The following is a 14,614-nucleotide window of genomic DNA, read 5'->3' on the forward strand; positions in this document are numbered from 1 at the left end:
CTCTCGCTCTTTCTCTCTCTCTCGCTCTTTCGCTCTCTCTCGCTCTTCTCTCTCTCTCTCTCTCTCTCTCTCTCTCTCTCTCTCTCTCTCTCTCTCTCTCTCTCTCTCTCTCTCTCTCTCTCTCTCTCTCTCTCTCTCTCTCTCTCTCTCTCTCTCTCTCCTCGGCTGCTGGCAGCGGCTCACTCGGCTTAGCGGGCCGTCAGTTACGCAACAATAACAACGCTGTCAGGAGGTGTAGCATGCGCGTGCTGTGCCACCTATACGCCGACGAACGACCCTGGAACGACAAGCTACCGATTCGTCGTCGCCGCCGCCGCCGCTTTTGCTGTTACTGCTACTGCGATCACTTGTTGAAAACCCGGTAGGAGAACGCATATCCGTTTCGCAACACGTCCGCTCTACGACGATCATCTTTCGGTGGGAATAAACTGGTGATAGACGTGGTGATTAAGAAGGAGCATGGAAAGTGCGTGCAGTGCCGTCAAACGGGAATTATGTTGTAGGAAGAGTGATGAGTAGTTTCGGAGTAAACGCGATTGCAGTGGGAAGCGATTTGAGTCTGTGTCGAGTGAGTGGCGCAGATCGAACGCTCGGTACGCGACACGCGCCCACAGATCCTAACTTATGGAGGATCGGATCAATTCCTTTCCGATCGAGTCAAGGATGAATGAGTGAAACATTTGAACGCTACGGTGCGTTACAGCCGTCCGTTTGGAACCTGGTATTTGTTGGCTTTCGACCGACGATCCATCCGAGCGAAGAAACTGATTTCCGTGACTCTTTATCGCTTTCACGTGAAGAAGTTTAACCGAGAAAAATTTGGAATACTCGTTGGAACGAAACTCCTGGAATCGTGCGCGTAACTTGTTTATCCTTAAAGTTTACGTGGAAGAAACCGAGAAGAAAAGAAAGATCGACGAAGGATCTATCGTCGGAGAGAACCACGAGGTGTACGTCCGACAAAAGTACGCGAAGAAGTGGTACGCGAAATACGTCGCGATTAGGCGCCAATGACGTCAGGCCAGAGTCGTGAAGAAGACGTGTAAATCGCAAGGGGAATTCGTTTGTGGAGTTGCGGTGCGTTTACCGACACGGTGTTATCGGTGTGTTGGTGGTATTACTGGTGGCAGTAGTAATCGCAGTAGTAACAACACCACTATCTGTCAGTAGTATTGGTGGTGTGGTGGTAACTGTTGTGTGTGTGTCTGTATGTGTGCGTGTGTGTGGTGGGCTTGGTGTCGGTGTTGGCCGAACAGTGGTGGGGCTAAAGGAGAACCCATGTGGAATTGCTGCGTGGTCCGTCGTGGTAGCCAATTATATTTTCTACGTGTGTGCTTCGCGGGCAATGACTAACTGCTCACCGTTAAATGTGTTAGTAGGAGATATCGTCGACGGACCCGTTTCTGCGTTGGTGTTGCCGTCTACGTCAGCACCGGTCGGACGGGATTTGCATAGCAAACAGATTGACGCGCTGGTAAGTGGATAACGAGAGAGGAGTCGCGACTCTGTGTCCCACCACATACCAAAGAGAAAAAGATAGTGAGTGTGCGTCTCTCCGTGTTGCTCGCGCGCCCGTAAGAAAAGAAGAAAGAGCGAGGGGAGCCAAGAGACGCAGACGACGGAGCAAGTGTGGAGCTTAAAATAGAAGAGTGACTTCGGCTTAAGTACGCGCCAGGGGGGCGGGCAAATAAAGAGTAACCGGAGAGAGTGTCTCCTTTCTCATTTTCTTCCAACGAAATGATTATTGTGCTTCTTCTGTGATACGTTTCTATATCCGGTAGTATCGTGGTCGTGATGGTCTAACAAGAAAGTAGGAAAGATATATACTCGTACATACATCTATCTATACCTACATCCGCATCTGTATCTACATACGTGTATATATGCATATGTATTCGTATATGATATATATATATATATACGCGCGCGCGCGCACACACACACGCACACATCAAACGCATACATAGAAAATGTGTAGAGTGATAGAGTGAAACAGCGTATGAAAACGAATCTCGAAAGAGCAAGAATCGGTCAATGTATCGACGAGATTGGTAGTAAGTGTTCTGTGATAACGTAGTCTACAACGAGGGGTGGAAATCAAACGTGACTCCTCACCCATCTTCAACAGCCTGACATTTTTCGGATTATTGTAAGAGGAAAGCTTCTGCATCACGGTCTCTCCTACGATGGATCGTGACTTGCGCTCGTATTCTTGCGGAGGCTGCGAAAGGACCGAGGGTCGAGCTATGCCGATGGAGTAACAAGTGAGCGGCGAAGCGGCGTTGCCATGACGACAGGTGAACCATGAGCTTCTCTCTCTCTGTGTTTCTCTCTCTCTCTCTCTCCTCTCTCCTCTCTCCTCTCTCCTCTCTCCTCTCTCCTCTCTCCTCTTCTCTTCTCTTCTCTTCTCTTCTCCTCTCCTCACTCCTCATCTTTTCCTCTGTCCCCCACCACCAGTTTTCTTCTTATTCTTTCTCTCCCTTCCATCAATCTTCCTTTCTGTCTTTTCTGCGTATTAACTCTAAAAAGATTGGAGCAGGAAAGAGGTTTTACAAGTTCAACAGTGAAAAATGTTGAAAATGTGTCATTGTTTAAATGCAACAAATTTTCCAAAAATGGATTATTATCTTTCATTTCCATCGTTATCTCTTCTGTTCTTTGCGAAAACATTTTGTTGATAATCGTTAATTCTTAAAAGCAGATAATCGTGGTTAGTCTGCCTAAGGTTCATTCTTTCCACTGTTGGAATCTCCCGTCTGTTATCTTCTTCTGTTTTCTATAAATATCTTTCTATTGCTCCTTCCGTTTCCCCTTCCGCTAACCTCTGTCTCTGTCCTTCATAAAGCAAATCCATCTCTTTTCATCCATCGAATCCTCGTATCTGTTTCGCCATCTGTTTTCAGGCGATTCTCTCGCGATTATCCCTGTCCGCGTTTCTGACCCCGTATATTTACGAGCAACAGTGTCGTTCGTCTTTTAACTTCCCGCCATGAATCGCATTCATCTACCTGTCTCCGCTCGGAGACTCTTCTCTTCCTCCGAGTGATTTGTCCTTTTCTTTGTTCTCTCGGTCTCTCTCATTTTCTTCAACGGTCTTCCCTAGTACGTATTTTCCCCACTTCTCGAAAGAGTCGTGTAATCTCTCGCGCTCTCTCGCACTTACTCACGCTCGGCGGCCGCTCGGTGAACGCCGTTGTAGCATGCTTAACGCGTAGGCCGCATGATATTCCAAGTACGCTTGGCTATTTTCATGCTACACCAGAAAGACACCTAGCGACGCGCCACGCCGAGCTGAGTGGATCCAAGTGGAGAGCTTATAGCTGGCACGAATGGCCGATCTCCGATGCCATATAAAGCTGAAATCGGACAATCATACCAATTTAGAAACTGCTTGCTTACGTTTGTGTATTATTAAAAATCAAATATAAATTACAGTTCATTACAGTTTTTAATATATTACTTTTAGTGAAATCTCCGGAATTCACCTCAATTTATTGTACTTTACAGTAAAATAAAATGCTCAACATTTTTTCTTCTTGTCTGGCTTTTAAATAAGTTATGCAATATAATTAACAATTTTTGGAATCATTTTTTATTACTATTCCAGTCACATATTCGTCATTTAATTTTTTTCTCGTTTTCTATTTATTTAATATTTTATTTTATTATACCGCATCGTATAAACAGATACATGCCGCGAATCTCTTTAATGCTTCACGTATTACTAAAATAACATTAAAATTGGATACAAAACTGCCAACATATTTTGGCAATAATAGAAACACATAAGAAATTTATTTCGTCCAATATATGTAAAGGATATGTATTCGTTTCAAACTATTTACTGTTTTAAGTAGATTTATTTATTAATGAATTATTGGATTTTGTTGCATACATTCGTAGACTATAACAGGTTTATCAATTTTCTGAACGTTTAAATCAGTACCATTTGTAAATTATAATTCAGTCGTCTGAACCGCAAAACTTAAATTTACATTCATTTGTTAGGAAGAAACACATTTTTTCGAAAAGAAAAATTCATCTTTATGTATATGCATGTGATCTGCAATCTTTTGATCTTGTTTCTTACACTATTTTATGGGTTATTCATGTTACTCGTCTACAATATTTGTTTCCTTTTTCTTTTTGTTTTTTTTGCGAAATTCTTATATATTCTGGGTGGTCGAATCATTTAAGAATTGTTAACATTCGCAGCAATTTTCAGGGCACAATTTCTTAGGTTTATTGTTTCATTTGTTGTCGGTTCAATTTTTTTCTATATTTTCTGGGGAAACACTGTATTGTACTGTGACTGCCGTTTATTACTTTCGCTATTTCTCTTTGTAATTTCCTTTAGTTATAATGAAAAATCAAAAATTTCGTTATTTTACTATAGTTGGCTTCTTAACACTATTTTAATGAACTAATCCAATAGTTAATTAATAAGAAGTATTACTCATTTATTTTTTAATTTCAATCGAGTAATAACATATTCATTGTAAATGTTACGCATTGATATATTACAATTTTTAAACACACTTAGGAAAATATAACTGACGAACGATTTTCAGTATGCTTGATAACTATTTGACCTTTTCTTCGATTTTACACTTTTACATAATTTTTCCCGCGAGTTTGTAGCATTATAAATGAAATACATAATCTGTTCCGCTATAATTACTGTTACATTTAGTGTTTATACATAAATGCAGTTTTTCATATCGAATACTGCGAAGAATTCTACGAAATTATTACTTCCTGTGATTAAAATGAACGATTCATCACAGCGTTTATTCGTATCCTGCAGGTGTTGTGTAAAACGCGGTACCTACGATCCAACCGTAAATTCGGAGCAGATTTACCTGAGAATATAAAGTTTTGCTACACATAGTTATATTCCATCTTCGCCGACATAGCATTAAGAATACAATTTTCCTTATTTAATTACGTTCGGAATATTACTATGAAAATTCGTATATAAATAGAAAAGCATGTTTAAAGTTCATTGGATAGCATACATTTGTATCAGGACATCGTCTTTGCATAGATAAATATTCCTTGAATCCACATTTATCCGTAATTAAAAATACCTTAACAGGCGGAAATGTACATTCATTTTTTTCTTTTCTTGTTTTTAATTAACCTACTTTTACGAATGTTGCGTTAATGCCAAGAATTAGTTTTTATATCGATATAATTCTGCCTTGGAAACATTTTATAAGATTGTAATTAACTTTTCCTGTCATGAGTGCGATGAAGTACACTTACATTTTGAATGTTTTTAAAAATGTCACGCAGTATAATTTTATATTTATATTTATATTTCGGTCATACAAATACGTATGTACTTGTATATACCAAGGATACATTGACGCAACAGTTGTTGTCTTCAAGTATGGGAATGTAATATTTTTAAATCCATCGAATTTTATAATTACGACACCGAATAAACAGAATTCATTAAAAATGCGATTACTATGTAATCAATTTTGCAAACAGTAGAAAATTACAGTACAAGTATGTTTCATAAATCTTGTAAATAAATGTCTATCGTTATTAACAGTTTAATCAATGAAAAAAAGTTTCTTATGCAAAAGTCAGTTAACAGGAATGTTCGCAGATGTATGTTTCAGCAGAAAGAGTATATTCACGAATGATATAGGGAAAGGTGATTAAATTCACAATTCCGTCCTTCTCGATAATTCTGAATGAACGCAATCTGTTGACGGATCATTCATTGAGTACCGGGAACGCTTGTATTACGTACGCGAAATTCTTCGCGTTCCTTTTCGTTGGTGGATCTATTGGAAGCATTTCATTAATTTATCGTGATAATTATCGTCTGCTATGTGGAATTTCACTGAGTTCTCACTACTGATTAACGACTTCTACGAATTATTTGTGTTGCTTCTAACATGTCGCATCTTCGAGAAATTTTCGAAGTGCATATGTTTAACGGCTGCGAACAATTTATTATGACGGAAGACCATACGTTTCTATTAAAATTACGAAATTTACATTTACATGGAAAATTAAAGGCAATTTTTAAAGCTGCCTTAATAAAAAATTCTAAAGAAAAACTTAAAACTAGTACAAAGTGTTTTGTTTATACCATATATAAATGATAATATAAAAGCACGGGAATTTTGATATGTTACAAATATTTCTTTATCTGTTAAATTATGATTCAGCATTTAAGATTTCAATTTTTCCTAGAGATGTTCATTGGGGTGATAGTGGAGATGTTCTCAATCATGTTGGCATATTATATAACAGTCATTTTCGTACTATATAAAGTGCATGCTTAAAATCATTATTCTATTAAAAATAAAAGAGATGATTATATGAACTTTTAAGTTTTTAATAGAATGTGTAAGGGGAGTTTCAAACGCGCACTTAATATTGATATAAATGTTTAGTTTATTTACTAGAACTTGTATGATTCAAAGAATGAATAACAAGAAAAAAAGATATATTTTGTATAGTTATGCACGCGTGCATTAGTAACGTACAATGTACGCATAATATACGCACAAATTGAGAATGAAATAAAAGAAGAACTATATCGCTTAACAGAAAATGCGCTGATCGCTTTTAGCACTGTAGCGGGAAATGCAAAACTACTTCAGAATATTTTAAGTTCTCTTTGAAAATGTTCAAGTGTTCCATTCTGTTAATTATCACTTCAATGCATTGGATATTTCATATCACCATGGATTCTCTTTCATATTTTACAGCTGAATACATATGTATAACTTATGTGATACTTTAATTTTTGTTGCCTATATACGATTTGTTTCCACCCATTCTGTTTGTTTCTTATTTAAGAATGAGAGGGTGATAAGGTTGTTTCAAAAACTTTTAATATAATTTACAAATGTTTTAACAATTTCTAGATGTTTGCTTCCCAGATTTTTATCGAAGCATCTCTGTCATTGTGCTTTACTTTATGTACTGTTCAATAAATTTGCTTAATCGATACATTTTTCTTAAGTTTCAAAGAATCTTGCGATGTTAAATTTCGCAGAGAATTTATTTTAATTTGCCTACATATTATTTGCTTATCAGTAACCAGTAGTAAGTTTCCGCCTTCGCCAAATATGGATATCTTGATGTATTTCCTCACATCGAAATTTTTTTACAATTTTTTGTTTCGTTTTTTACAAGTATTTGTTCTTAGTTTTTTAGCAATTTCTTATTGAAAAATATTTGACAAGAAATCTCTTTCCTTGTAGTATTAATTTGCAATCTGCATAGTCTATTAAATAATCGTGCAATTTGAAAAAGACCTCTGTTATGCATCGAGTTGTTTCATTAACTATTTATTGCAACGCATTAATATAACATGTACTGTGTTTTTATTTCGACTGTGCGTGCGTGTTTGCCGGACAATTTTCACTTTACATGACTGTATTAATGCACATTTAATTTTGGAAGTAACTGTAAAGAAAAATCTGAAATCTATTCTCTTTAATTCATTTGCTCTTATGGTTTTTTACATTGGTATTTTTAATACTATGTCTGAATAAAAATATAATACATATATAATGTTGTAAAGTTTTCATATAGATACTTATAATCATTTGAATTTTTCAAATTTTTTAAATGATATACCTATAAATATTATCTCGTAGGAATATAACTTGTAACTCATAAGTTACAAATGTCTTGTTTTCTTTTATGTTTAACGATAAAGTTCTTAAAATAATGTATTTCATTCGTTTTTTTTTTTTAGTAGTTTATAATTCGGTGTGTGTGTAGATATAGAATGAAGGCACTAGACTCATTCACAAGGACAATGAAATACGAGGAAAATTAAACCAAAATGGCGTTTAAACCATTCTTAATTATTCAGAAGATCATTCTTTGCTTAGAGACTTAATTAATTCGGGCAGAATAAGAGTAACAGACGTTATGCTGCGACCTCTTTCAGCAAACAGTGTTCTCTTTTTCAAGCTGTATAGAGATGCCTTGTAACAATTCAAATTGCTTAGGAAGTTGTATTCTACAGGTGTTTGTTGCACTGTACACACTGGAAAAGTGTATTTGCATTAAAGCATAAACAATATCAATTTAACTTTGCGACAGAAGATATGCAGTGGAAAAAGGTGGTGTAAAGTAGAATAATGTTCACACTTATGCAACGATTGAATTGTGGCCCTGGCGAAAATTTATTTTTCTCTATTACTGTAATATAAAAGCAAATGAAGAAGTATACTGCATTGTATGTTTATAGATTTATTTTGTAATAAGACAATACTATTATTTACTTTCAATTCATTAATAGTTAGAAACAGTTTTTCACCCACATTTACATATTATTGACAATTGTTGGGGGTATCTTGTTTGAGTTGTCTATAAAAATAAAAAAACAATTTTACAACATAAAACTAAAAGAAAGTTCACCTAATTACCAATTGCAGTTTTCTTTACTTTGCAAGGAAATAAATATTTTAATTTTAAATATGCACGATTATTTGGTCGTTTTCGTATCATAAATACAGAATGTTTAATATAAAATAATTGTTTGCATTCGGATAGTGGATTGAGTACTCTTCAACTGTTTACAATGCATAATATTGTCAAATACAGTATATACTTAAGTGCCAGGCTTTATCCCATTTTGAAATATCTGTGCTAAATATCTTAACACATTGCGTACCGGCTAATTTTCAGAAGATTGAATTGTACGGATGACAATTTTCAGTGAAATCAACTTATACCACTATACATACGAAAACTCAGATGTCATATTGTTATGTAATATATTTTACATAGCTAATCAATTCGAATCAAATTTAGTATGTTTTAAAGGCTGCGGTAATTAGCAAAGTTGCATAGCTAAGTGCTTTTATATAAAAACGAGATTTCTCGTTACCAGTATGCAATGTGTTAAGTTGGGACGTATTTGTGCTACCAGATTTTTTATGGGTCACATAGGACATATACTATATGTTGTACTGAAGTTGCAAGTATTAAACGGAATGTTTACTATGATATAAGAAAGGCAATTTTCAGAAATTTAAAGGAATGCTATTAACAATATTAATTACTAAACATGCAGATATGTTAACATGTACTTATATTAAAAAATATTATTTTAATTGAAAACTGTAGCAGTTCCTTGAGATCGTTTTAATATAATTTTTCTTTGTAGTTGTGAAAACTTAAAAAATCAAAAAGATTATTTTTAGGACCATGCCTAACGTTTGAACTTAAAAAGACTTAAATAAAGAAACTAAAATTGAAAAGTGGTAATTAAAAAATTTTTATTAAATATAATTATGTAACTAATATAATGCCATTTAAAAGAAATCAGTAATCTCCTTTAAAGCTTCGAATTGTCTTTACTTAAGTAGAAACACTTTGTTTGGCCCCCTTAAAATAATGCAACTTTAATCCATCCTTCTCTGCAGTTTATAATATTAAAATTTAATAAATGAATTTGTTGTTACGAGGAGTGTGTGTGGGGGGGGGGGCAGGTGGGTAGGTTTGTAACATCTATAAACCGTTCAGAAAATTAAGAAACTACTGTATATGCAAGTTTTGTTTGCAGTGTCCTATATTTTTGTCCAATAAATAAAATAAGTAATAGTGTTTTCGCTTTTTATTAAACTAATGACATTTTAACGGGAGTTTTACAGTGAGCAGTTATAAATTGTGTTCATAGATGCCGATAAACTACTTGAATTTATTTGATTCGCCGTTCAAATTTACTTTAACTACGGAGGGTCTCCGGCCATAAATCTAGAGAACTTCATTACATTCGTTCAGTGATACCATAAAGCGGTTACGGCCTTGTAATAAGCTTAAAAGGATTGAATGCACTCGCTTTTCTCGTCGGAACTACTTTCGATCTTGTAACTTTGGCGGCTTCAACGGACCGGCTCAATTCTCATTTTACCGGTGTAGTTCAGTTCTAACGATAAGCGATATTACGCGCATTGCGTAGAAAGGTAAATTACAGTTCCATTTATCACCTCGGTTCTTATCTTTCGTTTTCGTTTTAACGAGGCCTGCTATCGCGTCCATTCCATATTACATTTCGATCGTAGATGATTATCAGCGATGTCGAATTATTATATTCATATACATTCTTTTTAATTATTTCGAGTGGTATTGAAAGGGAAGAAAATACAGTTCTTTTCCGAAAATATTGATAATTACATGCGATACACACTCCATGTTTGAAATTCTTTATTAGAAATGGAGCTGATCTGTGACTTCTACGGATCTTTATGCGAATATAAAGTTTTCTATACCTACTACTTTATACGATCAAGAATCCAGCTGATTATTAGGTTTTAGTAAAGATTTCCACTTACTTTATTCTCAGTATGATGTTACGTAATTTTTAATATCCTACATGTTTATATATTTCATAAATGCCTGTGTTCTTACAAACGAAATGTATTATTATATTATTTTGATTAATTTACTTAGTGAATTACTCGTAGCTGTTTTTGTTCTGAAGATATAGTTTTGAAAAATTTCGTTTTAGATATATTTAAATTTTGTTTGCTGTTGCACTTCTTTCTTGAGCACGTGCCATAAATTAATTGATCTGAAAGCTGTAAAACTGATTTCTAAAAAAATTTGACTAATTTAGTAATGATTTTGAAAAATGAATTGAATGCACATACCAGACCAGATATTACACTTGCTCGTATACACTAGATCTCGAATCGGCACTCGTAGAGTTAAAATTTACTAACATCTGCACGAGCAATATGTTTTCACTTACGACATTGTACTTTGTTGCAAGTCAAGATTAGATTAATTGTCATCGATTCGACACTGCGTACTTCGTATTACTGCTTTGATAAATCTTTTAGCAGGTATAACTTTTCCCTTTAACTCACTGCTTACGTTTTCATAGTGAAAATGTTTCATATTTATTTAATAGATGTTCGCGGTAGTTTTACTATAACAAATTATTTATCAAAATCTCACCGATTAACATGTCTAATAATAAATAAAACAATCATGAATACGATATTTAATACAAGCAACATTGATTTAATACAAAATTGAATACAAACCATTCGATAAGTTATACGACTGTTTAGTCGTACGTATTTAATTCGATAGAAGCGTAATTACAACGATGAACAATAATAGAAAAAAAACATTTAATTATTTATAAAAATAACTTTTATGTTATTAATATAACAACGAAACTCACATTAAATAAATCAATGTTTATTTAACTTCATACGTTGTGAATGAATTAACAGAAATTTGTTCTGCATAAAAATCTTAAGTTTAATTGTAAATAACGATTGATCTTGCTTAATTTTATTATTTTTGTAATGAAAATATTACGTATATATCTATTCATTGAAAATATTTTGAATACAGTTTGAATCATTTTCAAAATCATACAATGGAAATATCTATAGATACAGATATTACGATTAGATTGCGTGAATTTTATGAATTCGTGTTTTATAAGGAGTTTCCAAATATAACAGATTAAATATTATATAAAATTGAATGCTGTGCTTCTTCATTTTCAGTTTGTTACTTATTCCTCGACGATTCCAAAAGGAGGATCAAAAACAAGAAAATTGTAATGGGTCAGTGTCTAATAATAAATTATAAATACATATCATAAGCTATGTTTCAATAGATTTGAAAATTTTACTGATATTCTCATACTTTCCAAATAAAAAAATACTGCTTTTGCACAACTTCTGTACAATACATACGCTAACAGTAAGTGTATGAACTAAATAAAAAAAAAAACAATTTTTTATGAAGTTTTACAGATAGAACATTTTAAATAAAAGCAGATTATTCTATATATACTCAACAATAATAAAAATTTCAAAAACAAGTAAAAATAAAGTAATAGGTAAGAAGAGGAAATTGGTTGTACAATAATGTTAATTTCGAAATAAAATTTATTGATATTTCGTTTCTACAAAATACAAAAATTTGTATCGAAAATTAGATAATTTTTTTACAGTGTTGGTTTATTGCCACAACAAAAAATTGTGTAATTATCTGTCACCTGTAGATAGAGGATAATTTTTTTATTGTCATATTTAGAAATATATCTACGATACTTACTTCATCAGAGGATTATACAACGAAATAAAGTTGTGTTTAATTGTACTCCCTGTAAATCTGCCAATAAAAAACACAAGTTTGCATAAATATTCGGAATTAAAATAATAATATTTTTGTATGGCCTGGAGGATGTTCGAAATGATAAATAATTAAACGTATGCGTAAGAATAAAGATGTACTGAACTATACCTTCCACTTACGACGATAACGTGTAAATCACTACTTGGTAAACAATGAACGACTCTCGCTAGTGAATATCCTGTGATATTCTACACACCGGACTCGTGACCTAATCACCCATTCACAAGTAGTACTTCGTCATTATTGTGTACTGAATGCTATTAAGCCACGAATAAACTGGAGATTTGCCGAGGAAAGTCATTAATGATTATCCACGATCTGCTGCAGACGGATTAAACTGAATTGATCGTTCAAAGCTATGCTTCTATTGTGACTCACGGCGCACTCGCGGCAACTCCTATTATACTCCGCGACAAATGGTATTTACTACCACCACCTTTAGAATTTTAGCGTTCCTCAGAACCAGTGCTGCATACGAAAATATTGCGGTATGAAAACGTGAGAGGTACCCTTCCCATATTAACATGTGAAAGGGCAGCTGCTATTCACATTGTTTTTTAGAAAAGGAATTGAAGATTTATTTTTATATCGATGTAACAAAATATAGATACATGGTCATGTTCCAGAGAAATGATAATTCTATTCTTGAAAAGTTGTTTTATGTACTCAATTGTTTGACACGTGTATAGGTTTTCTTTGTTTTTCTTATAATTCCTGACATCCCTCTGAACAGCAATTCAGCAACTTTTCAAAAAAAGTTGATAAAGTTGGTTTGTAGTTGCTCATCGATCGTTGTTTTTATTTCTTTCTTATCTGTATTATACAATGAGATTGTCCTCTACTTCTATAAACATGATCAAATTAATTTTTCATAATTTGTATGATATTTACGAATGCTTTATCATGTTAAAATATGAACGTATTTTCATTTATCCATCATGCATTTTATGCCATTTCCTTCTTTACTGGTTTTATCTTGTGAAACTTACTTTTACGTTTTCATCGTCCCGGTAAATGTATACGTGACATAACGATAACGTATAACTTCTAATTTAATGAAAAAATATATTTCCTTCATCTATATGTTCTTAAACAAATTTTATCCAGCTATTATTGTGCGTCATTGATGATTGTTGTAGCTTTCTGTATCTGTATTCCATTCATTTCTGTTTGTGAATATGCGTACTTCATATGCAATTCGGTCTCACAGTCAGTATAGAATTAGATGCATCTTTTGATATTGTACATATTCCACAACTACTTATACAATATGCAGTCGGCCTTTATTTTTCTTTTTACCATAATCTTAAGTATTTGTACTAACGTTTCGGTTGTTTTATCCTGTAGGATATTTTCAAGATGCTCTTTCAAATATTTTGATTTTGAGAACACTGTCTTAATTATTTGCAACTATTATACACAATTACTTAACATGCATTGAAACCTAACCTTCTTATCGTTATATAAAAATTGATTTATACGTTAAGAATATTCTATTATTTTTCTCGCTAGTTTCTTGAACAAGCAGGTGAGGTTTCTGGAAAATAACTCAGTGTTCATCGAATGTGTTAATAAAAAGGTAGGGTTTGCGTTGATATACAATAATGCATAATATGAGGTACAATATTGTTGAGGTATGTTTACACGTAAACAAAGATAAACGTGATGCATGCGAATCTGATTATCGTTAACAGATTCATTTTAACCATGAATCATGTATATATGACTACATGTATTAAGTATAGTAAGTTATCTTTTGATTTACTATATTTTGAAAAAAGTAATGAACTTTTATAACACTAATGTGTATTAATGAAGAAAAAGTAGAATAAAAAATGAAACTTTTATTAATTAATTTCGTTCTACACTGTTTCTTTCATTTTATAGTTATTTTATTTTTTTAAGCAAATGGAATTCTATGTTCCTTGTAAATCTACATTTACTTTAAAGATTAAGCATTGATAAAACAAGTCTTATTTATAATTAAAGAATCAATAAATTATTACAATTATTAATTAAAATTGAAAATCTTACGTAATCCGGACAGTATACTATTTTAGAGATTAGGATTTGTGAAACTTAACAAATTAATGCTTCTATTACCGATGGCAGATCCTTACTGTGCACATATTTATGTACATATGTATATCTTTGAAGTATCTCTAACATTGAAGAGTAATCTGTCAGTATACTTCTGTGTCATTTCTTCGTCATGGAAATTTCCTATTAAAACCACTCTCCGCGTTGAACGTTTCACTACAGCAAAAGGCAAAATTAGAAATGTTCGAAAATTTTCACAACCAATACGTCTCTATGTTATTCCCATCTTGATTATATATCATCCAGATGAACATCGCACATAAACATTACGAAAAATCCAAACATGTCACATTCATCAAAACTTTTTACTTTACTTCATCTTATTTTTCAATTTCAAATTACTTTCGCACAACCGTTT

General features: G+C 33.2%; 1 protein-coding gene across 4 annotated transcripts in view; it reads left to right on the top strand.

The window, feature by feature from the left end:
* Positions 1 to 50: 50 nt before the first annotated feature.
* The window catches only part of shn (zinc finger protein schnurri), an 84,519-nt gene continuing 69,955 nt past the window's right edge, over positions 51 to 14,614 (top strand). For 3 of the 4 annotated variants that reach the window (XR_012999814.1, XM_076372632.1, XM_076372640.1), the window contains exon 1: positions 51 to 2,297. Coding sequence is in view for 3 of the 4 variants with exons in the window: in XM_076372632.1 (XP_076228747.1) it covers positions 2,288 to 2,297 (10 nt within the window). In the remaining variant the exon portion in view is untranslated. The remainder of the gene's footprint in view (positions 2,298 to 14,614) is intronic. The other variant, XM_076372636.1, reaches the window with a different exon arrangement.

This window comes from Nomia melanderi, chromosome 1 (assembly GCF_051020985.1).
Source record: "Nomia melanderi isolate GNS246 chromosome 1, iyNomMela1, whole genome shotgun sequence".
NCBI lineage: Eukaryota > Metazoa > Arthropoda > Insecta > Hymenoptera > Halictidae > Nomia > Nomia melanderi.